The 27,970-nt window shown below is 33.3% G+C and overlaps 1 protein-coding gene across 1 annotated transcript; it reads right to left on the bottom strand.

Moving 5' to 3' along the window:
• Nucleotides 1–16: 16 nt before the first annotated feature.
• On the bottom strand, nucleotides 17–27,970 carry LOC124915760 (katanin p60 ATPase-containing subunit A1-like). The gene is made up of 4 exons (XM_047456525.1): nucleotides 27,530–27,970; nucleotides 27,263–27,442; nucleotides 347–409; nucleotides 17–244 (listed from the first exon to the last, which is right to left on the bottom strand). The coding sequence occupies exons 1-4, from the start codon at nucleotides 27,968–27,970 to the stop codon at nucleotides 17–19; spliced, it is 912 nt and encodes a 303-aa protein (XP_047312481.1).

Genomic DNA, 27,970 nt, shown 5'->3' with positions numbered 1-27,970 from the left:
TATATTTTGCTGTCTATCAGGAAGAAGCTAGCAATTCAGATTGATTAGCAAAGCCAAAAGATGATGTCTTCCTGCTTCCGCCTTGACCGTACTTTTCATTCCATTTTCGAAGCTCGTTCATGTTGGATGCCTCATCATTCGTAAACACAAGCCAAGAGAATTTTAGCCATGTTGTCTTCCTGCTTCCGCCATGGACTGTTTTAGCTAAGAGAATTTTTAATATCTTGACACTTTCACCAAACCACTGCAAACATCATTTGTAAACACACGTGTTCAGTAGTTGTTTTCTTCCTATTAAGGGAAATCCATAGAAACAAAATAAAAATTAAACTCAACAGTTAGTTACCTCTGATAATAAAGTTGAGGCAGTTATGTTGATAAAACTTGTGCCTGTTTCAGTTGCAAGTGCCTTAGCAATAAGGGTTTTCCCAGTTTAAGGAGGTTCAAAAAGTAATATCCCCTTGCAAAGTTAAAACAAACAAACAAAAGTATATTCCCTTTTTCTTTTCTAAATGGGAGTATTATGATGAAATAGACTAATGAAACAGTACTACTAGTATTTTTCTTCTACTGAACGATTTAAGAGGCACATGCGTGACGCACCTGCGTGACGCACCTGCGTGACGCACCCAAATTCTGCCGCAACGGTGGTATTTACCTAATCAATCCATAATCCCTAAACCCTAACAAATAATGTGTTCAAAGAAAGAAATAAAAGAAGGAGAAAACATACCAGTAGCAGCGAACATGGTTGTTTAGTTGGGATTCTGACGTCTTCGTCGGGGATTGTCGCCTTTTTAGAGAGAAGGAGGAGAAGGGGAGAAAAGGAAATGAAGAGAGAGAACAAGGAAGAAAAGAAATGGGAAGATCTGAAAATTTTCTAATTATATAGCAAGGGCATTGTGGACTTTTCACAATACACTCGGGTGCGTCACGCAACTAGAGGATGCGTGACACAATAGGCGCATTTTTGTCATAAAAAATGGGGGTCATAAGAGCTATTTAAATTATCCACCCTCACCAAACGCATTTAAGCCTATTTTTAAGGTCATTTGCTCAAATTCCCCGGCTATTAAGCCTCCACCAATAAAAAAAAGTACACGTATAAGTTTTTATTTTAATTCCAAATATTATTTAATAAATGAATATAAAAAACCATTATGCTGTAAACCCCTTCCCTAAGTCCTAACCTAAACTACACTACCTGAAGCTCACTCCGAAGGCCTTGTATATGAATTGAAGAAGTGATCTAGACGACAAGGTGCAGCTATTGTTCATCGTTGCTTTGCTGAAAATCTCTACTAATTTCCACTATTCGTTTGCTTTGTTGATCACTCACACATGCACAATCACACACTGCGTAATTACCTTCATTCTTTTCTCTCTATCTTAAGACTATCCTTACTTTACGATAGATGTAGGATTGACACTCATTGCATACACTTGATAATCTCTCAAATTGCGGCATCAAATATTTCATCAAGCTCCACTCACTTAATCATTTAGGTTAGATTCGTTCTTGACAAAGAAGATCTTGGCTAGGGCATCTAAAAAACTCATTTAAGATTGTATATCTCCTAGGTAGTAATGCTCAATTTAATCTTTTTGTTATCTAATTTAATGATGTAATTACAAATGTATGCATTCAATTGAATCCTTGTTGTGCTATAGTATTTTATTGTTTAATCTCAAATTATGTAGTGTTGTAGATTCCATTATCCATTTTTAGTCTTTACTATTTATCAAGTACGTTTTCTCCCTAATTCCTTCAAACACTCATTTCTTAAGAGCCTCTGTTAGGACCTTTACTTACAAGAATCTTGTCAAGGAAATTGTCTTGTTGTTCGGCACTTCACTTACAAGAATCTTGTCAATGAGATTGTCTTGACCAGACATGCCATTTTAGACAATGAGATAGATATCAAATGAGAGACAGATCTAGATTTCATTTTCTTTCATCTTCATCTTTGGGTGTTGTATTGAATATGCTTATTTTTATCATCAATTGCTTGTTAGTTTAAACAAAATAAATAAATAAAAACATCATATTAGAACAACAACAACTTCATCATCATAAACGAGTATTATTTATTTATGTATATAAAACGAAAGATAGATAGAACTAATAGTCATCTTTTTGACATTTAGTTGTTGTTGTTTATGATGGATCCTAAAATGAGATCGTAGAGGCTGATTGTTGAAGCCAATGAAGCTCTATCTCGGAAGCCTAAGCGACTGATGCATCCATGAATGTTAAAATGGAGGTTGAAGCCTCAAGCTCGCTTCAATCGGACATGGCTTAGTCTAGGAAGAAGACTAAGGCACTTGTGAGTGTTCTCTTATCTTAAGAAATATATTCACTTTCATAATTAATATTAATCAACAGTAACAGATCCCTATGTCACCATTAAACTAGGCCTCTCCGATCAGGTATACATCATCATACACATACTCCTTATAACTTTCTTATAACTTGTTTATACCATTACCTGTCTTATAATTGAAAATATTTATTTCTTATCTTCGATGTTATATGTTTATACATACTTCTGATTTACCTAGTCCATTTGGACATATTAGATCACATTAACTACACTACTATAGTTTTTTAATTTTTATTGCGATTGTTTAAGTTAGTAAAATTTACTCTTGTTGATCCAGAATCTTAAACAAATATATTTTTTGTTTGACAAAATTCCAACAATGTGCTTCATATGGGTTAACTTTTAGTATTTGTATGTTTACTCATTATGTTTGTTATTATTTAGGTAGTAAAAAATATGAGACTCTGTATACAAGTTTTCAATTCTCAATTCTCATTGGAGGAAACTGTTTATGGATCAGAGGTTTGAGATGATGGTTACAGTTTTCTTCGGTGTCCAGAAATAAAAGTTGAGTAATTATAAATTAAAAGTTATGGAGACTATCAATTATAATAATTTTATCATAACTTTGCTGGGAGAATAACGATAGTCAATGAAGACAAGGAATGGAGTCGATCCAATATGGTTAATTGTTGATTACCTCCAAACTGTTAAAAAACAAAAATCAGATTTTTGTAATGACTTTTATTTCTTTGGTCCAATTTTAGTATATCCGATATGACATTTCAAAATGGGATTATTTCAGGAAAAAATAACTACATCAAATAAATTCTAAGTTGATCCGGACTATATATAATCCTCCAAAAGGTAATGATTATTGTATTTATACTATTTTATGAATAATGCAGATATTATATCATTTTGAGCACAATTCTTACATTATTTTAGCTAATTGACATTGCAGCTAACTTGTAGGGTATAGTTCCAACACTATATTAGTAATTTTGTTGTTGAGATTTCGATTTTCACTAATTGTGGGTTGGTTGGTTGACTAGCGTTGATAGGTAGGTGAAGTATGAAAAATTGATTAAATTTTTTCGAAGCCAAAATATAAGATACTTGTTGTGTATTGATTTTTGAAATTTCCATTAAATATGATGTATGATGATAAGATATGCACTGAGACTGATATTTAGGAAATATATCATTGAGCTGACTTGGATTTCAGTCATATTAACAATTTTTCGTATATGCTTAATCACATCTAGAATTACTTAATGAGAATGAGCTAAACAATCACTGCAAATCCCAAGTTAGAATATGTGAATTCACTATTTTTTTACTTCATATGGTTGTGGAGGAGGCGGAGAATAGTCTTTATGAAGAATGCAAGATGAGCTTTGGCATATTGTTTGCTCTTTGTTACACTTTTGAAGAATTAGAGTGGGATTCCATTTCCATATTAAATTTTATGTAATATTAGTGATATGAGAATTGTTCGGGAAAAGTTCGTAAAGTTAATTAGGCAGGTAATATTACTTGATCTTTCTGTAGTTACTGCATATACTTGGAATTTCCCTTTAACTTCAAGTAATTGTTTTTGCTTGTCTATTAATATTTTTTCGTTGTAATGCAGTTCCTAAAGTTATGACTTATAGTAATTCAAATTTCTATTGATTTTAAGGACGTAAAGTACTGGATATTGATTATCTTGTTGGTTCTTTTGGTACAAAGGTTAGTGCACATTGAATTCAAGTATTTAGCATCTTTAGACTACATTCATGTTAATTGCTGAAAATGATAGTATATTTACTGTAGAAAATAGTGACCAAGGTGATCTTTTCCCAGCTTGTATGTCTAAAAGTCCTATCCAGTCTTGGTATATAATCTGTGTGAACAGAAGCCCTATCTAGTCTTGGTATATAATCTGTGTGAACACAAAATTAGATTGAATTAAATTTGACTTAATTGTCATTTTGATGATTGAACATGATTATTATTATATTTAGTAAATTATAGTATTCTTCGATGATAGGGTGATGATGGTATCTTCTCATTCATTGCTTGATATTTGGTAGGTTTTGGGTTGGGGTTTGGGAAGCCAACTAATTTAATGACTATGGATTGAGATTTTTTAGAAATAAATGGAGTATCAGTTCAAATTTATATTTGATGTATTTTATTTTTACTTTATAAAATTGAGAAACAATGTATTTTATAAAAATATTATGTATGTTTGATTTAGTAATATGAATAATTTAGTTTTAATAATAATAAATTTTTTTTAAGATATTTGAAATTTTGTTATTCAGGTTAAATTTAGTAAAATATAAAATAAATTTGTAATTATTTTTAATTAATGTAAATATCCTTTAGCGACAATAATTAAATTTGTAGCTACTTCTTTAGCCACAGTAATTTATGATTGTAGCCAACCAATAGCTACGGTATTTATTCCTGTGGCCATATTTTAGCTACGGAAGCAATAGCGTCTGTTGGCGACAGGCATCATACTGTGGTTATTAATCTTTAACGACAATATTTTTAGCAATAACGACAGTATTTCCGTCGTTATTGCACTTTTTTTACCAGTGTCTTTTAATACATTATTTTTTATTTATTAAGAATTTTAATTATTAAATACATATTATTATAATTATTTTTATTAAATTTATTTTATTTATATCTGTATGCATCCCACTTAAATTTTCCTAGTTTAATATCATAATACTTACATCTCACATCCTTATTTAATATCATAATACTTACCTCTCACTTAAATCAAGTAAAACGAGATAATTAACAAAATTGAAGTACAACTAGAGTTGCAATTTAAAAATGTCTATTTGTATCAAATCTCACACCTTGACTTAACTTAATCTTAAATTTCATTAAAACGAGATGAGAAACTAAAATAAAATTTAACAAAATTAGACTACTTTTGAGCCAATTATTTTTTGATGGGAGAAATCAAGAAAGAAAAATTGAGTGTCAAAACACATAATTAAACGATTTGGTTTGATTTGGTATTTGGTTACAAATAGAAAACGGTCTGAACATTTTGTTTTTCGTGCACGTTTGAATGACGATCTTTATTACGAACCTCTAGCAATTTTTGAAAAAATATAAATATTTTTATATTTTATTTGAATTCTATTATTGATTTTGAGGACCTATGCATGCGTCTAAATGGCTATTCAATCCTAAACCTGAACCTAATTTTGTAACATTTTATTCCTAATCATGTGTTTAGTTATAATCAAAGAAAGGAAAAAAAAAGTAAGAGAAGGACGCACATTTGAACAATAATAATATTCGAAATAGTACTTGACAAACTTTTAGCTTATACCAAAAGTTAATCCTAGTCGGGTCAAAAACTAAAAAAATTGTAGCATGAAAAAAATTCTAACTAAAACATGTTTGTACGATCAATCAGATTGCCAAATATATAATCTTCAAATGTATCTCTCATAGGACACAAGAGATAAAAACAAAAAGGAGGGATTATTTTCTAGATTCAAAACCATTTGGAATCAAACAAATAGTAAGTCGACTCTCCTTGAAAACCTAGTAAGGAAGATCCAAACCCTAGTTAGAGTCAAAAGCTAACGAACATCCTATCAAAGTTAACCTTAGTCAGGTCAAAATATAAGTAAATCCTAGTAGGGAGAAAATATTATCTTGGTACTAAAAGCTGACATCACTTGCATGACCAACCGGACCAGACCAGACGTAGAATATTCAGATACAACCTTCTATAATCAGAAAGGATGAAATAAAAAAGATATTTTTGTAATGACTTTTATTTCTTTGGTCCAATTTTAGTATATCCGATATGACATTTCGAAATTGGATTATTTCAGGAAAAAATAACTACATCAAATAAATTCTAAGTTGATCCGGACTATATATAATCCTCCCAAAGGTAATGATTATTGTATTTATAATATTTTATGAATAATGCAAATATTATATCATTTTGAGCACAATTCTTACATTATTTTAGCTAATTGACATTGCAGCTAACTTGTAGGGTATAGTTCCAACACCATATTAGTAATTTTGTTGTTGAGATTTCGATTTTCACTAATTGTGGGTTGGTTGGTTGACTAGCGTTGATTGGTAGGTGAAGTATGAAAAATTGATTAAATTTTTTCGAAGCCAAAATATAAGATACTTGTTGTGTATTGATTTTTGAAATTTCCATTAAATATGATGTATGATGATAAGATATGCACTGAGACTGATATTTAGGAAATATATCATTGAACTGGCTTGGATTTCAGTCATATTAACAGATTTTTGTATATGCTTAATCACATCTAGAATTACTTAATGAGAATGAGCTAAACAATCACTGCAAATCCCATGTTAGAATATGTCAAATCACTATTTTTTTACTTCATATGGTTGTGGAGGAGGCGGAGAATAGTCTATATGAAGAATGCAAGATGAGATTTGGCATATTGCTTGCTCTTTGTTACACTTTTGAAGAATTAGAGTGGGATTCCAGTTCCATATTAAATTTTATGTAATATTAGTGATATGAGAATTGTTCGGGAAAAGTTCATAAAGTTAATTAGGCAGGTAATATTACTTGATCTTTCTGTAGTTTCTGCATATACTTGGAATTTCCCTTTAACTTCAAGTAATTGTTTTTGCTTGTCTATTAATATTTTTTCGTTGTAATGCAGTTCCTAAAGTTATGATTTAGAGTAATTCAAATTTCTGTTGATTTTAAGGACGTAAAGTACCGGATATTGATTATCTTGTTGGTTCTTTTGGTACAAAGATTAGTGCACATTGAATTCAAGTATTTAGCATCTTTAGACTACATTCACGTTAATTGCTGAAAATGATAGTATTTTTGCTGAAAATGATAGCATTTTTGATGAAAATGGTAGCATTTTTGCTGTAAACAGAAAATGAGTATGATGTTGTTTGGTTTTGGCTAAGGAAAGCCACACGAATGCCCTATCTGCTCAGGGTATTTTGAGGTGAGTCTTTTATTATTTTTCAGATTATTATTTACTGTAGAAAATAGTGACCAAGGTGATCTTTTCCCAGCTTGTATGTCTAAAAGTCCTATCCAGTCTTGGTATATAATCTGTGTGAACAGAAGCCCTATCTAGTCTTGGTATATAATCTGTATGAACACAAAATTAGATTGAATTAAATTTGACTTAATTGTCATTTTGATGATTGAACATGATTATTATTATATTTAGTAAATTATAGTATTCTTCGATGATAGGGTGATGATGGTATCTTCTCATTCATTGCTTGATATTTGGTAGGTTTTTGGCAATTGTTTGGGAAGCCAACTAATTTAATGACTATGGATTGAGATTTTTTAGAAATAAATGGAGTATCAGTTCAAATTTATATTTGATGTATTTTATTTTTACTTTATAAAATTGAGAAACAATGTATTTTATAAAAATATTATGTATGTTTGATTTAGTAATAGGAATGATTTAGTTTTAATAATAATAAATTTTTTTTGAGATATTTGAAATTTTGTTATTCAGGTTAAATTTAGTAAAATATAAAATAAATTTGTAATTATTTTTAATTAATGTGATTATCCTTTAGCGACAATAATTAAATGTGTAGCTACTTCTTTAGCCACAGTAATTTATGACTGTAGCCAACCAATAGCTACGGTATTTATTCCTGTGGCCATATTTTAGCTACGGAAGCAATAGCGTCGGTTGGCGACAAGCATCATACTGTGGTTATTAATCTTTAGCGACAGTATATTTAGCAATCACGACAGTATTTCCAGTCGTTATTGCACTTTTTAAACCAGTGTCTTTTAATACATTATTTTTGATTTATTAAGAATTTTAATTATTAAATACATATTATTATAATTATTTTTATTAAATTTATTTTATTTATATCTGTATGCATCCCACTTAAATTTTTCTAGTTTAATATCATAATACTTACATCTCACATCCTTATTTAATATCATAATACTTACCTCTCACTTAAATCAAGTAAAACGAGATAATTAACAAAATTGAAGTACAACTAGAGTTGCAATTTAAAAATGTCTATTTGTATCAAATGTCACACCTTGACTTAACTTAATCTCAAATTTCATTAAAACGAGATGAGAAACCAAAATAAAGTTTAACAAAATTAGACTACTTTTGAGCCAATTATATTTTTTGATGGGAGAAATCAAGAAAGAAAAATTGAGTGTGAAAACACATAATTAAACGATTTGGTTTGATTTGGTATTTGGTTACAAATAGAAAACGGTCTGAACATTTTGTTTTTCGTGCACGTTTGAATGACGATCTTTATTACGAACCTCTAGCAATTTTTGAAAAAATATAAAATTTTTTTATATTTTATTTGAATTCTATTATTGATTTTGAGGACCTATGCATGCGTCTAAATGGCAATTCAATCCTAAACCTGAACCTAATTTTGTAACATTTTATTCCTAATCATGTGTTTAGTTATAATCAAAGAAAGGGAAAAAAAATTAAGAGATGGACGCACATTTGAACAATAATAATATTCGAAATAGTACTTGATAAACTTTTAGCTTATACCAAAAGTTAATCCTGGTCGGGTCAAAAACTAAAAAAATTGTAGCATGAAAAAAATTCTAACTAAAACATGTTTGTACGATCAATCAGATTGCCAAATATATAATCTTCAAATGTATCTCTCATAGGACACAAGAGATAAAAACAAAAAGGAGGGATTATTTTCTAGATTCAAAACCATTTGGAATCAAACAAATAGTAAGTCGACTCTCCTTGGAAACCTAGTAAGGAAGATCCAAACCCTAGTTAGAGTCAAAAGATAACGAACATCCTATCAAAGTTAACCTTAGTCAGGTCAAAATATAAATAAATCCTAGTAGGGAGAAAATAATATCTTGGTACTAAAAGCTGACATCACTTGCATGACCAACCAGACCAGACGAGACGTAGAATATTCAGATACAACCTTCTATAATCAGAAAGGATGAAATAAAAAAGAGATTTTTGTAATGACTTTTATTTCTTTGGTCCAATTTTAGTATATCCGATATGACATTTCGAAATTGGATTATTTCAGGAAAAAATAACTACATCAAATATATTCTAAGTTGATCCGGACTATATATAATCCTCCAAAAGGTAATGATTATTGTATTTATACAATTTTATGAATAATGCAAATATTATATAATTTTGAGCACAATTCTTACATTATTTTAGCTAATTGACATTGCAGCTAACTTGTAGGGTATAGTTCCAACACCATATTAGTAATTTTGTTGTGGAGATTTCGATTTTCACTAATTGTGGGTTGGTTGGTTGACTAGCGTTGATTGGTAGGTGAAGTATGAAAAATTGATTAAATTTTTTCGAAGCCAAAATATAAGATACTTGTTGTGTATTGATTTTTGAAATTTCAATTAAATATGATGTATGATGATAAGATATGCACTGAGACTGATATTTAGGAAATATATCATTCAGCTGGCTTGGATTTCAGTCATATTAACAGATTTTTGTATATGCTTAATCACATCTAGAATTACTTAATGAGAATGAGCTAAACAATCACTGCAAATCCCATGTTAGAATATGTCAAATCACTATTTTTTTACTTCATATGGTTGTGGAGGAGGCGGAGAATAGTATTTATGAAGAATGCAAGATGAGATTTGGCATATTGCTTGCTCTTTGTTACACTTTTGAAGAATTAGAGTGGGATTCCAGTTCCATATTAAATTTTATGTAATATTAGTGATATGAGAATTGTTCGGGAAAAGTTCATAAAGTTAATTAGGCAGGTAATATTACTTGATCTTTCTGTAGTTTCTGCATATACTTGGAATTTCCCTTTAACTTCAAGTAATTGTTTTTGCTTGTCTATTAATATTTTTTCGTTGTAATGCAGTTCCTAAAGTTATGATTTAGAGTAATTCAAATTTCTGTTGATTTTAAGGACGTAAAGTACCGGATATTGATTATCTTGTTGGTTCTTTTGGTACAAAGATTAGTGCACATTGAATTCAGGTATTTAGCATCTTTAGACTACATTCACGTTAATTGCTGAAAATGATAGTATTTTTGATGAAAATGATAGCATTTTTGATGAAAATGGTAGCATTTTTGCTGTAAACAGAAAATGAGTATGATGTTGTTTTGTTTTGGCTAAGGAAAGCCACACGAATGCCCTATCTGGTCAGGGTATTTTGAGGTGAGTCTTTTATTATTTTTCAGATTATTATTTACTGTAGAAAATAGTGACCAAGGTGATCTTTTCCCAGCTTGTATGTCTAAAAGTCCTATCCAGTCTTGGTATATAATATTTGTGAACAGAAGCCCTATCTAGTCTTGGTATATAATCTGTGTGAACACAAAATTAGATTGAATTGAATTTGACTTAATTGTCATTTTGATGATTGAACATGATTATTATTATATTTAGTAAATTATAGTATTCTTCGATGATAGGGTGATGATGGTATCTTCTCATTCATTGCTTGATATTTGGTAGGTTTTTGGCAAGTGTTTGGGAAGCCAACTATTTTAATGACTATGGATTGAGATTTTTTAGAAATAAATGGAGTATCAGTTCAAATTTATATTTGATGTATTTTATTTTTACTTTATAAAATTGAGAAACAATGTATTTTATAAAAATATTATGTATGTTTAATTTAGTAATATGAATGATTTAGTTTTAATAATAATAAAAAATTTTTTGAGATATTTGAAATTTTGTTATTCAGGTTAAATTTAGTAAAATATAAAATAAATTTGTAATTATTTTTAATTAATGTAATTATCCTTTAGCGACAATAATTAAATCTGTAGCTACTTCTTTAGCCACAGTAATTTATGACTGTAGCCAACCAATAACTACGGTATTTATTCTCGTGGCCATATTTTAGCTACGGAAGCAAATAGCGTCGGTTGGCAACCGACAGGCATCATACTGTGGATATTAATCTTTAGTGTTTAATACATTATTTTGATTTATTAAGAATTTTAATTATTAAATACATATTATTATAATTATTTTTATTAAATTTATTTTATTTATATCTGTATGCATCCCACTTAAATTTTCCTAGTTTAATATCATAATACTTACATCTCACATCCTTATTTAATAACATAATACTTACCTCTCACTTAAATCAAGTAAAACGAGATAATTAACAAAATTGAAGTACAACTAGAGTTGCAATTTAAAAATATCTATTTGTATCAAATCTCACACCTTGACTTAACTTAATCTCAAATTTCATTAAACCGAGATGAGAAACCAAAATAAAATCTAACAAAATTAGACTACTTTTGAGCCAATTATTTTTTGATGGGAGAAATGGCAATTCAATCCTAAACCTGAACCTAATTTTGTAACATTTTATTCCTAATCATGTGTTTAGTTATAATCAAAGAAAGGAAAAAAAAAAGTAAGAGAAGGACGCACATTTGAACAATAATAATATTCGAAATAGTACTTGACAAACTTTTAGCTTATACCAAAAGTTAATCCTGGTCGGGTCAAAAACTAAAAAAATTGTAGCATGAAAAAAATTCTAACTAAAACATGTTTGTACGATCAATCAGATTGCCAAATATATAATCTTCAAATGTATCTCTCATAGGACACAAGAGATAAAAACAAAAAGGAGGGATTATTTTCTAGATTCAAAACCATTTGGAATCAAACAAATAGTAAGTCGACTCTCCTAGAAAACCTAGTAAGGAAGATCCAAACCCTAGTTAAAGGCAAAAGCTAACGAACATCCTATCAAAGTTAACCTTAGTCAGGTCAAAATATAAGTAAATCCTAGTAGGGAGAAAATAATATCTTGGTACTAAAAGCTGACATCACTTGCATGACCAACCGGACCAGACCAGACGTAGAATATTCAGATACAACCTTCTATAATCAGAAAGGATGAAATAAAAAAGATTGGTTATCTTCTAAATGTAAAAAGATTAACTCATCAACAACGTTGAATGAAAGCATATTCGACTCAATGTCGATATTCGATATAGAGATCATATTGGATGAACGATAATGGAGGACAAACGTTGAACGGAAAGGAACGATCATAGGTTGTCTAGTAAAAATGAAAACAATTAACATAGGATGGAAATGAAAGAGCATCAATGGATTTTCTTGCACACAAGGAATCATTTGAACGAAAGTCATGTTGATTCAATAAGAGACAACATACCGAATCCAATGTAGGCTTAGAGAAGTAGTCGAAGTGGGTTTGGTGTAACAATGGATGAGTAAAACTATTCTTATAAGCATATAAATAATTCGATCAAAATCTTAGCATACGTATAAACCTAACCCTAGTCGGGTCAAACGCCAACTCATAAAAGTTTAAGCATATATCGAAAGTTAACCCTAATTGGGTTAAAAATCTAAACTAGAACCTAATTGAAGCTAAAAGCTAAACCAATCCCTACCCATAGTCAAAAGCTTTATCAAACCCTAACTAGAGTTAAAACCAATCAAACCAAATTTCTGGAAACTTGATTTATGAAGAGTAGACAATATTATTAAAGTGAAGAACGTTAATAAAAAAAACATTGTCTTTGTTTTGATTTGTAAAGAATAATCAAGAGGGTTAACCTTAAGAGCATTAATCTAAAACTTTATCATTATCTTGATTTATAAAGAACAATAAAAAAGGGTTATTGTGAAGTGAGTAAATCCATACCTTTATCGTGATCTTGTTTTTATAAGAGAAATCAAGAGTGTTAACGTAATCAACGTTAATCCAAAACATTTCATGATCTTGATTCATGAAGACCAATGAAGAGGGTAAATAAGAAGAATGTTAATTCAAAACTTTGTCATGATCTTGATTTGTGTCGAGAATTCAAGAGGATTAATATGAAGAGCGTTAATTTGATCTTAATATATGAAGATAAATTAAGAATGGTAACATGAATAGCATTAATCCGAAACATTGTCATCATCTTGATTTTTGAAGAGCAATCAACAGGGTTAATGTGAAGAGTATGTCGTGATCTTCATTTGTAAAGAGAAATCAAGAGGGTTAACGTGAAGAGCATTAATCCAAAACTTCTTTGTGATCTTGATTTGTGAAGAGAAATTAAGAGGGTTAATTTGAAGAGCTCTTATATGAAACTTTGCCTTGATCTTGATCTTGATTTGTGAAGAGAAATTAAGAGTATTAACTTGAAGAGCGTTGATCCAAAACCTTGTCATGATCTTGATTGTGAAGAGCAATGAAGAGGATTAACGTGAAGAGCGCTAATCCAAAAGCTCTTCCATAATCTTAATTTGTGAAGAACAATCAAGAGGGTTAACGTGAAGAGCATCACTCCAAAACTTCATCCAATCAAACTTGTATTCAATGATGTAACATTTATACTGGATATTGGTTGTGAATGCGATTGAAGTTTGCCTCAGTTCCTCTTTTTTATTGATTCTGTTGCACCACTACCTCACCAAAGGTGGCAACCCTTTCTTTAGTCTCCAAACACCACAAAGGAATTTGACCTCTGCTTCCTACCAAGAGAGTATTATCTATTTATATTATTAGGTCAAGTCTAGTAAGTGGGTTACTCGAGATTGGGCCATATGTTGGGCCAACCAAAACCCAACAATCTCTACCTTTGGCCTAAAGTAGTGCAAAACACAATCACGGAATCACAAGACACATCATCGCCAATTTATTACCACCGAGGGAACAAAGAGAATACCCAAGGTAAACTTATGTCACAAAAACTATCATATTTAAGTTTATCTTAAATTGTCCAGAATTTATTTAATTGGGAAACTGATTGATAAGACGTTCTTTACAAACAAATTATTTATATTATTTCCGTGTAATGAATATGTATAAAAATAATTCCTGAAATAATTTATTGGCACCGGATTAATTGAAATTATAAATTGGGACGTAAAAAATGAGTGTTTACAAAATGCCTCACTTAGAGAAAATTTAAATGAAACATTTCAAGTTTGGGAAAACGCATGTCAAAAATTGACAAATAAGGATTACATTCGAAACCTCCAATTTATATTTTTACTCAAGAATATTTTTTATTTATTTAGAAAGCCATAAAAGATGGAGAGATACAACACTGGGATTATCAATATTTGAAGGATTAAAATCCCAACTTATAAGTTGTATGATCATATCCTATGATTGTGAAGTAGATTTCTACATGTCTTTTCAATTGCGTATTTCGAAGTTAGATGTCTAGTCATGCATAGACATGGGAGGACGTGAATTTTGCATTTGCATGTCTATCCATCTAACAACTCCAAAAGCGTTTCTTCCTCATGCATTTCTAATATAATCGATATGAAAGAATTGTTAATAACCACTATTGACTTTTGGGGAGATGAGGATGAAGAGCTCTATCTAGAATTCACAGAAGAGTGGTGGAACAGAAAACTGAGTCAGTCCAAACTTCTCCTAAATTTGTAGAAGATTAGTAGGGAAAAACCGGAAAAGTGAATGCCGACAATTGGTGGAATATGGAGGAATCACTAAGAAAGAATATGAAAACCCAAAACTACCCCTCTAGGAAGGAAAATTTAACTATTAAGGCGGAGATAAAGGAACTGAGGTGCCCAATCATAAAATGCCGGGATGGAATATTAGCACCATTGAAGGAGACACATGCAAATGTGTCCACTTGGGCTCCTTATGTATTCCATTGAGCTTAAGCTATGTTAAACGAATTAATCAAGGCGAGTATTTATGTTTACATGTTACCAGAAGAGTTATTAGGTGTTGGGTCAGCTCATTTGGCATCTGGGCCTAACAAATTAATAAAGCCCATTAAGGCATATTTAATTAAGAAAAAAAATACAGCAGTTTTTTAGTGAGTTATTTTTCTCTCTCCCTCTTCCAGCAGTTCTTCCTCCATTGAAGCAACAATTCCTCCATTAAAGCAGCATGTTCTTCTTCTGATTTCCTTTATCTCTTCTCCATTTGGTTAGCCATCTTTAGTAATGATGATAATGTATGTGAATGACAAGTTAGGATGAGGTCAATTGATAACTTTTGTTAGATTACCTCTAGGCTTGTATTGAACTACATTGTATACCCATTTGATATAGTGGATGATTTAAGTGGCCGAAGTGTCCTGTGGTTTTTACCTAATTTGGGTTTTCCACGTAAAATCTTGGTGTACTGCTCTCTGTTTGTTTGATTGTTTGATTGTTTGATGCTCAATTGTTTTGGCTGCCTATTTGATTACACAAATGGGAAAAATAATTGTTAGGCTTTGTTGTAGCTTATTTATTTCTGAATTGCTAAACAGGTGCTATTATTTGATTTCTCCAACAAGTGGTATCAGAGCTGAGTTCGTTTGGTGGTGATTCTTGTATAATTCAAATGGAAGAATCGTTGAGCAGTAATGGAACGATGATCAAACTCACAGCTACCAATTACACAATCTGGAAGTCACGGATGGAGGACTTATTGTGTAATTATGATTATGAAGATACTATTTTGGGTGATAAAGGCAAACCAGAGACTATGGCAGATGGAGATTGGAAGAAGCTGAACAGAAAGGCAGTTGGTAAAATCAGGCAATGGGTTGACAACAGTGTGTATCAGCATGTGGCTACTGAAGTTAATGCTTATATGGTGTGGACTATTTTGAGTGAACTGTATGAGAAGAACAACACTCAAAATAGAGCATTTTTATTTAGGAAGCTTTGCTCGTTGAAATATCAAGATGGGTCTTCTATGTCTGAGCATCTAAATGCTTTTCAGGGGATTCTAAATGAGTTGGCTGCGATAGGAATGAAATTTGATGATGAGCTTCATGCTATGTGCTTGATTAATTCTCTGCCTGATAGTTGGGAAACACTTGTGGTTTCAATTACCAATTCTGTTCCACAAGGTAAGCTCACTTTGAAAATGATGAAAGAGAGCGTGCTGAATGAAGAGGCTAGAAGAAAAGAACAGGGCTTCTCGACTCCAAGTAAGGTGTTCGTGACTGAGAAAAGGAGTGGAAGTAAAAATAAAACTCCAAAGAATCGCAGTGGCAGTTCAGACAGGTCACGGGGAACATCCAGCTTGAGAAAAGAGATTACATGTTATCATTGTGGCAAGACAGGACACAAGAAGTATCAGTGCAGATCTTTGAAGCGGGAACAAAAGGAGAATAAGCAAGATGGAAGTAGTAAGATTGCAGATGTGGGTGGTAACGACATCGATATTGTTTACGACAATGATAGTTAAAGGAAAGAAGGTCGGTTCTCTTTATGTGACAGAGACTAAGTCTTACGGGGGAGAAGCAAATGCAATTAATGATTGTTTAGCACAACTTTGGCATAAGAGACTTGGTCACTTAAGTCAGAATGGCATGCAAGTTCTCTCCAAGACAATCGATCTTCAGGGCTTAAAGTCCACAGATTTGAAGACATGCACAGATTGCTTAGTTGGTAAGCAAAATAGAGTTTCCTTCAAAAGTTTCTCTCTATCTAGGAAGCCCAATATCCTAGATATGGATCACACAGACATATGTTTTATGGATTCCTTGACTTTAGGTGGTGCTCATTATTACATCACTTTTATCGATGATTTCTCAAGGAAGGTGTGGGCATATTGCTTGTAGACTAAGGATCAAGCATTGGATTACTTCAAGTTGTTTCATGCTGAAGTGGAGAGAGAAACTGGGAAGAAGTTGAAATGTGTTCGTTCGGACAATGGTGGCGAATATAGAGGACCATTTGTGGAATACTGTAAAAGTCATGGGATCAAGCTTTTGAAGACTATGCCAAACACACCTCAACAGAATGGAGTCGTAGAGAGGATGAACAGATCTATCAATGAGAGAATTTTGTGTATGTTGTCTCATGCTAAGTTACCAAAATCCTTTTGGGGAGAGGCAATGAAGACAGCGGTTGATCTGATAAACCTTTCACCCTCAACTCCTTTAGATGGCGACGTTCCAGAAAGAGTTTGGAGAGGTAAAGACGTCTCTTATGATCACTTGAGAGTTTCTGGTTGTAAAGTGTTTGTTCATGTTTCTCGAGATGAGAGAGCTAAGCTTGATAGCAAGACGAGACAGTGTATCTTTATTAGGTATGGCCACGAAGAATTTGGGTACCGATGTTGGGATCCGGTTAACAAGAAACTCATTAGAAGCAGAGATGTGGTATTCTTTGAAGATCAGACCATTGAAGACTTTGAGAAAAAAGAAAAGCCGAAGTCTACAGAGAATGAATTGCTTGACAATGGTAGGATTCGTACACCACAATCACAGCTCAATGATGTGGAAAATGCCCAAGTTGAGGTTGATGAGACTCCTCTAGTTGATGCTGAGCCAACAGAGGAAGCTGAACAAGATGATGATTGTGATCGATTTTTTTTTTTAAAAAAAAAAAGAAAAAAAAGACTTTTGATCAACTAGTTTGAAAATTCTGGGCACTCTTTAAAAAATTTATTTTTTGAAAACGTGAGGGGAATTAATTTTAATGTTGAAAAAAATTTAAGTTTTAAAAACGAGGCTTTATAGACAACTCCATATCTTACCTTCCCGTCGAATCTGGGAGAGATTGAGAGTTTTTTAATGGGAAGTATGTCATAGGCCTATTTTAACTTTTTTCAGTATTAATTAACCTCACGACTAGAGAGTCGCCACCTAATTTCAAAAATTAGGAATTTAAGAGATGTGAGTTCGGCGTTTGGTTACGTGTGGGAAAGGGTTTCTTAGACGCTATGTCCCACAACGCCCCTAAGGTCTCTACTAATTAATTTTGGCCTTTCTTTAAACATTCTTACGCTTTACATATTAGGATTTTCCATTTTAAGCATTTAATGAGTTTGCATGAGATAAACAAATAAGCAAAGATAAAAGAAAACGAGAGCAAATAATTCACACATAAAGTTATCCTAAAAATCAAAACTAGGCAAGTTATTAATCAAAAATTAATTGGCCTAAGTCTAGATTAATTTTTAAGAAACTTTAGTGAATTATTTAAAGGTCTAAAATTTTACTATTTTGGGGTTTTTTTATTTAAATAAAAATAATAAAAATAATAATAAAATAATAAAATAATAATAAATAAAATAAAATAAAAAAGTCCTATGTCTAAGAAAATTCTAAGTCTAAGTTTGGGCTAAGTTCAATTTTAGTTAGGATTTAATTTTAATTTTTTTTTTCTAACCTAGGATCAAACAAGCCACAAACTCTTAACTAATAAAAAAAATGTCAAACAAAAAATAAACCTAAATCTAAAATGCAGAAATAATAAAAATAAACAAATAAACAAATAAAAAAATAAAAAAGTTGAAGACTGCAGCAAGCGTCGCCTGGGAAGCGTCAGGAGTCTGATTCAGCAGCAGCTGGAGCAGAGCAAGCGTCGTCTGGAAAGCGCCGAGACCCTGGGAGAAGTGCTGGAAGGCTGAAGAACATGCGTCTCCTTGTAGAATAACTTGCTGTTTTTTTGGTTTTTCCACCTAATCCTAGCTAAAAAAAATTATTTGGTGATCCAAATGGATCCCAATTAACATGAAACTTTGCAGAAAAATTATAATAATACAATTAAACATTTATATAAATAAAAAAAAAACCTTAGATCTAGTTACTTAAAAGAATAAAAAAATCAACTATACAAAATAAGGCAAATTTTACATTTTTTTTTATTTTGGTAGTGTTTTTGAAAACTTTTTCTGCTTTTTTTATTTATTTATTTACATGTTATTTCTATTCTACTTATTTACATGATTAAGGTACATAAATAAAACCTACACGCCTATCAAAACAATAAATTTAAAGGAAATCATGCATAATATAAAGTACAAAGAAAATAAAAATCAAATGAAAGTAAAATTCAAATTCAAATTTAAATAAACAAAAGAAAGGAAAAAGAGCTTACAAAGGGTTACTCTTTATATCCTTGCAAAAAAATGAAAACCCTAATCAAGAGACTTGTGACTCAACAAATCTAGTTGGTGCTCTTGCTTAGATTTTTTAGAAAAGTAGGGTCTAATTCGGCAGCCTAATGTGTAAAGAGAGTGTAAAGAGAGAGAAGAAGATGAAGATTGAAGGTCGAAAGTTGAAGTCCTTTACTAGGGTGTTAAGAGAGGTATTTATAGGCAAAGCTATGAAACCCTAGGGCCCAAAGGCCCATTTAACACACTTGACCGTTGGAAAAAAAACTATTTTAAACATTTACAAATGTTTAAAATAATGGAGCAATCTCCACTTGACATGTCAATAAATGTCAAGTTTTCATCCAATGGGATTTAAGCTTTATTTAATAAATGATGTAATACTTGGTCATTTTAATTTTTAATTAAAAATGACCAAGCCTTCATGCTTCTCTTCAACGCGGCTGAATTATTCTTCCTTTGAAAACTTCTTCCTTTATTTTAGCAATCTCTTTTTTCCTTCTTTGACCTAGGATGCTTCTCATTATTGTGTAGACACCGTTATCTTTTTATTTTTGCACGTTATCCCTTTACACACCCTTCATCCTACAAAAAAGATTTTGTTAAAAACAAAAATAAACAATTTTATTTTTAATTATTCCTATTTATAAGGAACAATTCTAATTAAATAAATAAAATGCAAACTAACTTATTCAAGAAATCAAATTTCAAAGTTTAATCTAACTAATCTAACAAACAAAATATAACTAACGAAATTTTATAAAAACGCTAATATATATTTTGTAAAATATTTTTTTATTTTTTATTTTTTTTATTTTTTTTTTTATTTTTTTTTATAAATACCAAGGTAATTAATTAAATAAAACCTTGAATATTCTAAGTATAATAACTTCTCTAAGTGTTGTAACATAGACAAATTACTACCTTAACTTTATTAAGAATCCAAAATCAATTATTTTCAAAAACTCAATTGTTCTAAAAATAATCGTCTTTAATATAAATCGTGCAATGAGTCCATGAATGAATTCGAGAAAATTTTATAGACTCAGATTTATGTAAAGCATAAACTATAAAATTAGGTGTGAAAAATGAGTGTCTACAGAATGCCCCTCTTGGACAAAATTTGTAGAAAACACTCGGATTAGAAAAATGCATGTCCAAACTTGAAAATAGGCACTGCGTTTTGAAAACACCCAATTTATAGTTTATTTTTGGCTTCCTTGAATGAAAAGAGAACAAACCTGACGAGTCTCTCGGGAGACCCGTGTAATTTACCCTTCATTCTTCAAAGTCGGTTTATCATCCACTCGTTGACGATTCACCTTTGTTTAGAATATGCATCGCTCCTGGTTTATCGATCATGTAGATCGAGCCTGGTAGTTTCGACCATATTTCTACACACCTCGCCTAGTCTTTGGATTGTACATGAGTACACATCTTGACTTAGTTTGCTGATTGTATTTTTTTTTAGCGAAATACTATTTAATCACAATTCTACTTAGTGATTATATAGATTTGAGTGTCGCTGGTCAGTTTAGCGAAATACTTTTTAATCACAATTCTGATTAGTGATTATTTAAGTATCGCTGGTCAGTTTAGCGAAATACTTTTTAATCACAATTCTACTTAGTGATTATTATGAATCTAAGTATCGCTGGTCAATTTAGCGAAATACTTTTTAATCACAATTCTGCTTAGTGATTATATGGATTTGAGTATCGCTGGTCAGTTTAGCGAAATACTATTTAATCACAATTCTGCTTAGTGATTATATAGATTTAAGTATCGCTGGTCAGTTTAGCGAAATACTATTTAATCACAATTCTGCTTAGTGATTATATAGATTTAAGTGTCGCTGGTCAGTTTAGCGAAACACTTTTTTAATCACAATTCTGCTTAGTGATTATAAGGATTTGAGTATCGCTGGTCAGTTTAGCGAAATACTATTTAATCACAATTCTACTTAGTGATTATATAGATTTAAGTATTGCTGGTCAGTTTAGCGAATACTATTTAATCACAAAATTGCTTAGTGATTATATAGATTTAAGTGCCGCTGGTCAGTTTAGCGAATACTATTTAATCACAATTCTGCTTAGTGATTATATAGATTTAAGTGCCGCTGGTCAGTTTAGCGAAACACTTTTTAATCACAATTCTGCTTAGTGATTATATGGATTTGAGTATCGCTGGTCAGTTTAGCGAAACACTTTTTAATCACAATTCTGCTTAGTGATTATATGGATTTGAGTATCGCTGGTCAGTTTAGCGAAATACTATTTAATCACAATTCTGCTTAGTGATTATATAGATTTAAGTGCCGCTGGTCAGTTTAGCGAAACACGTTTTAATCACAATTCTGCTTAGTGATTGTATGGATTTGAGTATCAATTTAGCGAAATACTATTTAATCACAATTCTGCTTAGTGATTATATAGATTTAAGTATCGCTTGTCAGTTTAGCGAAATACTATTTAATCACAATTCTGCTTAGTGATTATATAGATTTAAGTATCGCTGGTCAGTTTAGCGAAATACTATTTAATCACAATTCTGCTTAGTGATTATATAAATTTAAGTGCCGCTGGTCAGTTTAGCGAAACACTTTTTTAATCACAATTCTGCTTAGTGATTATATAGATTTAAGTGCCGCTGGTCAGTTTAGCGAAACACTTTTTTAATCACAATTCTGCTTAGTGATTATAAGGATTTGAGTATCGCTGGTCAGTTTAGCGAAATACTATTTAATAACAATTCTGCTTAGTGATTATATAGATTTAAGTGCCGCTGGTCAGTTTAGCGAAACACTTTTTTAATCACAATTCTGCTTAGTGATTATTAGGATTTGAGTATCGCTGGTCAGTTTAGCGAAATACTATTTAATCACAATTCTGCTTAGTGATTATATAGATTTAAGTGTCGCTGGTCAGTTTAGCGAAACACTTTTTAATCACAATTTTGTTTAGTGATTTAAGTTCGAAGTTAGACTTCCTTAATTTTCAAAACACTAACGTCTTCTTCAACGGTTTTGAAATACTTTCAAGAATCGGTTCCATACTTTCTTCCTTAGAGTGTGTCGAGAGGAAACCACATGTAATCGATGTTCTTCGAGATTCATGCTGTCACTTTTGGGGACTTGTCTTTCGCCAAGACGTTTTGCCCTGAGTTTTTCGAAGGATTTGTTCGCTCGAATGCTTAATCTTTCAACCACGCGTCATGAGGTTGAGCCTCGCTTCTCAAATTCGGAGGTCAGTGTGCTTAAGATTCTATGGCCTTGGGCTCTTTTATACTCAGGGTATATATAATAGAATCGGTACATTCTTGTTCTTGCATTGGCAATTTAGACAAGAGTCTAGATGAACAACAAATGGTGATTTCAATATCTCAACCTCTACGAGTATTTTTCTATTTTATTCGGCCTCTTTTCTTTATGACCGGGGTGTATCTGATAGATTCAAACACTTTGTTCTTGCTTAGCAATTAGATAGAATCTAAATGAACAACAGTATTGTATTTCATATCTCAACCAACACAGTCTTTGTTTAATTGATTTTACTTTTCTTGAGGTCTTAGATCTTTGGCACTTGACCTCCAATTGAGACGAGACATCGCCTTTATTGATGACATGGTTCCGAGTTTGGGCATTCATCTTTTTATGAGCTCTCTCTTAAACATCAGTAGTTTAAGCTTTCGTCTAGGCTCGAGGTAGATCCATTTGCGAAGCGCTTTACTCGGATTCCACAAGTTACATTAGTTCGTCAAGAGACTTCCATTGGGGAGAAACGTATTTTCCCGCATCCCTACTTATTTCTTGCACTCGCTCATCAGTTCGCTTAGCATTAGAAAAAAATCAGGGGTCTATCTTTTTTTATCTTCCACAAATGCCCCTAGTTTCGACACAAGAGGTTTGATTGTTTTGGATAGATTTGTGATCCCAATTTCTCGTTGGCTTTAACTCTTTGGGGATCTTTCAATCATTTCATTTTCATAAAATGCCCCTAGTGTCGATACAGGGTTTGATTTTTGAAAATGTTTAGGACCGGGCTCATACAAGCTATCTACGTATCCCATAGCTAGGGGAATTCAGGTCCAACGTAGTTCCATGCACATGCTTGTGAAAAATGTTTGTGTATGTGTGAATGTTTTGAAAATCTTTTGAGATCATAAGTCGAAGAGAAAAATACTTTAGCTTTGGGCGTTATATTTTCTCAAGTGGGACTCTGTGAGGATCTTGTAGTCATTTTTATTTTAATAAAAACGCCCCTAGTATTGACTAAGAGTTTTTGGTTTAGGAGTCAACTTAGAGTGTGATTAACTCCCTTTTTAATGTATATGCAATGAATGTATGCGATGTGTTGTGAAATGAAATGTCTATCAACTTCTTTCGATAATTGACAGTGGTGACCGCACCCTGGATGGGTTGCCTACGTACTCTCGAGAGAGATCAGGTCTAACGTAGTTCACAACTTGTGAAGTTATGAACTTTGATGTATGTAATGAATGCATGTAATGTGAAATGTCTATCAATTTCTATCGATAATTGATAGTGGTGACCGCACCCTGGATGGGTTGCATACGTACTCTCGAGAGAGATCAGGTCTTACGTAGTTCACAACTTGTGAAGTTATGAACTTTGATGTATGTAATGAGCAATGAATGTATGTTATGTGAAATGAAATGTCTATCAACTTCTTTCGATAATTGATAGTGGTGACCGCACCCTGGATGGGTTGCCTACGTACTCTCGAGAGAGATCAGGTCTAACGTAGTTCACAACTTGTGAAGTTATGAACTTTGATGTATGTAATGAGCAATGAATGTATGTTATGTGAAATGAAATGTCTATCAACTTCTTTCGATAATTGATAGTGGTGACCGCACCCTGGATAGGTTGCATACGTACTCTCGAGAGAGATCAGGTCTAACGTAGTTCACAACTTGTGAAGTTATGAACTTTGATGTATGTAATGAGCAATGAATGCATGTTATGTGAAATGAAATGTCTATCAACTTCTTTCGATAATTGATAGTGGTGACCGCACCCTGGATGGGTTGCCTACGTACTCTCGAGAGAGATCAGGTCTCACGTAGTTCACAACTTATGAGGTTATGAACTTTGGTGTATGGGATTCAACACGCATGCTTTAGACGAAGTATCTTTTGAGCATATCGACATTGAAGGGTGCTGAGAGTTCTTCTCCATCCAAGGTGGTCAATCTCGTGGCGCCACCTGAAAAGACCTTCTTGACGAGGTAGGGTCCTTCCCATGGTGTTTGGAATTTCCCTCTAGGGTCTAGTATCCGTAAGTTCTTCTTTAGAACTAAATCGCCTTCTTGAATGTTCCTAGATTTCACCTTCTTGTTGAAAGCTCTGGTCATTCTTCTTTGGTATGCTTGCGTGTGACATAATGCGTCTAACCTCTTGTCTTCCATAAGGGCTAGTTGATTGTACCGTGACTTACACCAATCTTCCTCCACTACTTGTGTCTCGAGTAAAACTCTTAAAGTAGGAACTTCGATTTCGATAGGTTTCACTGCATCCATTCCGTAGACCAATGCAAATGGCGTTTTCCCGTTGACGTTCGAATGGTTGTTCTATATCCCCATAAGGCGTATGGAAGCTTCTCGTGCCAATCCTTGTATGTCTGAGTCATCTTCTTGATGATAGTGATGATGTTCTTGTTCGTTGCCTCTATTGCGTCGTTCGTTTGAGGACGATAAGGTGAGGATTTGTGGTGTTTAATCATGTATTCATCTAGTACTTTGAGTACTTCTCCCCGGAAGTGTCCACCATTGTCTGAGATCAAAGCATGAGGAACTCCATAACGTACAATGATGTTGTTTCGTATGAACTTGGCAACATGTGACGACTTGAGAACCTTGTATGATTGAGCTTCGACCTACTTTGTGAAATAATCGATAGCTACCAGGATGAATTCGTGTCCGTTTGAAGCGTGAGGATAAATTTTCCCGATGATATCTATTCCCCATGTCGAGAATGGCCATAGTGAAGTCATGTTGTAAAGTAGAGATGCTGGGGTGTGCTTCAAGTTCGCGTAAACTTGACATTGATGACACTTCTTAACATATTCTACACATTCTTGTTCCATGTTCTGCCAGTAATAGCCAAAGCGAAGGATCTTCTTAGCGAGTGCTGATCCGTTCATGTGTGGGACACATGTTCCTGCATGTACTTCCTCCATGATCTGTGAAGACTGTGATGCTTGAGGTTGGTCGATGCATAACATGTTCTGACCGTCAAAGGAGCGTCGATATAGCTTTCCTGCGAGTAGCACATAGTTGGTTGCGTATTGGCGTAGAGATCTCCTCTCTTTCTTTTGGAATTGTGAAGGATACTCTCCATGCTCAACGTACTTCTGTAGAGGTTCGAACCAAGGTTTGGGCGCCACTTCGGTGTTGGCAATCGTCCTCTTCTCGAAGTCTCATTTCTGTTTCTGACGAATCTTCAAAGGCTTGATTTTGATTCCTTCTGGAATTTGCGTCATGGCTGCTAACGTGGCCAAAGCGTCTGCGAATCGATTTTGACTTCTTGGAGCATGTGTGAATGTTACATGTTCAAACTTTTCTATTAGAGTCGATAAGTGTTGATGGTAGGGTTTGAGGTTGTCTCCTTTGACTTGCCATTCACCATTAGCTTGTGAAATGACTAAGTTTGAGTCTCCTACTACTTCTAGACGTCTCGCTCCTTTTTCATGAGCAATCTTCATGCCAGAGATGCACGCTTCATACTCTGCCTCATTGTTAGTCACTTGATATTCGAGCTTGACTAAGATTGGGTTGTATGTTCCCATAGGATCGATGAGTAGTATCCCGATGCCATAACCTTGTTTTCCTGAAGCTCCATCGAATAATAGCTTCCATGTTGTAGGGTTAATAGTCATCACTTCGTCGTCTGGGAATGCTAACTCCTCTTCGTCTTCAACTTCGATTGGTTGGTCTGCGAGAAAATTTGCTACAACGCTCCCCTTGATAGATTTCTGAATTGTGTATACGATGTCGTACTCTGATATCATCATCATCCACTTAGCTAACCTCGGAGACAAAAGCGTTTTCTGGAATAAATGACGAATTGGATCGAGTCTTGATACTAACTTGACTGTGTGGGCTTGCATGTAATGCCTTAGCCTCTTAGTGACCCAAGCTAGAGCCCAACACACATTTTCTACTGGCGAGTAATTAAGTTCGTAGCCCGTCATGCGCTTGCTTATGTAGTAGACTGCGACTTCCATCTTTTCCTCGTTTTCCTGGGCTAGTAGACTACCCATTGCGTTTTCTGTGACTGTTAAGTATAGGATCAGCGGTATGCCTGGTCTTGGCGGCATCAGAATGGGAGGATTCTTGAGGTATCCCTTTATCTTCTCGAATGCGTTCTGACAAGCATCATCCCAAACGAATCTTTCATTTTTCCTTAAAAGTTTAAACAAAGGATCACATGTCATAGTCAACTTGTTTATGAATCGACTTATATACTGGATCTTTCCTAGAAAGCCTCGCACTTCTTTCTCGCTTCGTGGAGGTGGCATTGCCGTGATCGCTTCTATCTTGCTCGGATCAACCTCAATTCCTCTTTGTGTGATTAAGAAGCCTAACATCTTTCCTGCTATCACTCCAAATGTACACTTCTTTGGGTTGAGCCTAAGTTGGAACTTCCTGATGCGTTGTAAGAATTTGTCAAGATTTTGGATGTGCCCTTCTCGATCTTTTGATTTGACAATAATATCGTCGACATAGACTTCTACCTCCTTGTGGATCATATCGTGAAGAATCATCGTGGCAGCTCGTTGATACGTTGCTCCTGCGTTTTTCAGCCTGAAAGGCATGACTCGATAACAAAATGTTCCGACTTCTGTGATGAACGTTGTCTTCTCCTTGTCTTCAGGAGCCATCAGTACTTGGTTGTAGCCTGAGAATCCGTCCATGAATGATAGGAGTTGATGACATGTTGCATGATCCACTAGCACGTCGATGTGTGGTAGTGGAAAGTTGTCTTCAGGGCTTGCTTTGTTGAGATCCCGATAGTCTACACACACTCGGATCTTTCCATCTTTCTTTGCGACTAGGACTACATTGGCGATCCATTCTTGGTAATCTATCACTTCAAGGTATCCTGCGTCGAGTTGTTTCTCAACTTCCTCCTTGATCTTGTACACGATGTCTGCCTTCATTCTTCGGAGCTTTGGGATGATCTTAGCGTCGATCAAATCCTGAATCTTTTGTTTGAGAGGGAAACAACAATTAGTGGAATGCCCTCTAGTCTAGTGATATCCGCACCACTCATTTGCGAACTTTCCCATTACTTCTCTCCCAAGTTCTGATGTTAACGTTTGAATCAAGTTCTTCTGCAACAAGTTCCTTAAGGCCTTCGACAATGACATCCCCAAGCCGTCAAATTTTCTACAAGGTGGAGCAGTAGTGGCACTCCTTGCTTGTGATGATTGTTGACTTTGTTTAGGCGAAATGGGTTCTTTTGATGAGTATTTTGTCCTCGAGTTTGACGTGCTTGCATGGCTCTTGTTTTGAATAGACCTTTCTGCAGCTTTCCAACCGTCCATGAATGTCTTGCTTACCCTTTCTCTTTCTTGTCGCATGATCTTCGGATTAAGGGGTTCGATTGTCGCATAAGTTTCGATTTCTACAGTGATGTCTTCAAGCTGTTGCCGCAATTGTATCAGTATATCACGAAGATCGTCTATCTTTAAATGAACTGACTCATTGAACCTTCTTGGTGGGTTAGTCAT

Source organism: Impatiens glandulifera, chromosome 9 (assembly GCF_907164915.1).
Source record: "Impatiens glandulifera chromosome 9, dImpGla2.1, whole genome shotgun sequence".
Taxonomy (NCBI): domain Eukaryota; kingdom Viridiplantae; phylum Streptophyta; class Magnoliopsida; order Ericales; family Balsaminaceae; genus Impatiens; species Impatiens glandulifera.
Note: the sequence above shows the minus strand (reverse complement) of the source record. Positions and strands in the feature narration are given on the sequence as shown.

What these genes read in the sequence shown, in the direction of transcription:
- LOC124915760 (XM_047456525.1), bottom strand. Translation starts at nt 27,970, where the DNA reads ATGACTAACCCACCAAGAAGGTTCAATGAGTCAGTTCATTTAAAGATA. An exon ending in CATCAGAACTTGGGAGAGAA is followed by an intron (nt 27,443 to 27,529) that starts GTAATGGGAAAG and finishes CTCAAACAAAAG; the next exon opens with ATTCAGGATTTGATCGACGC. An exon ending in CCTCAACTTTATTATCAGAG is followed by an intron (nt 245 to 346) that starts GTAACTAACTGT and finishes TGATGTTTGCAG; the next exon opens with TGGTTTGGTGAAAGTGTCAA.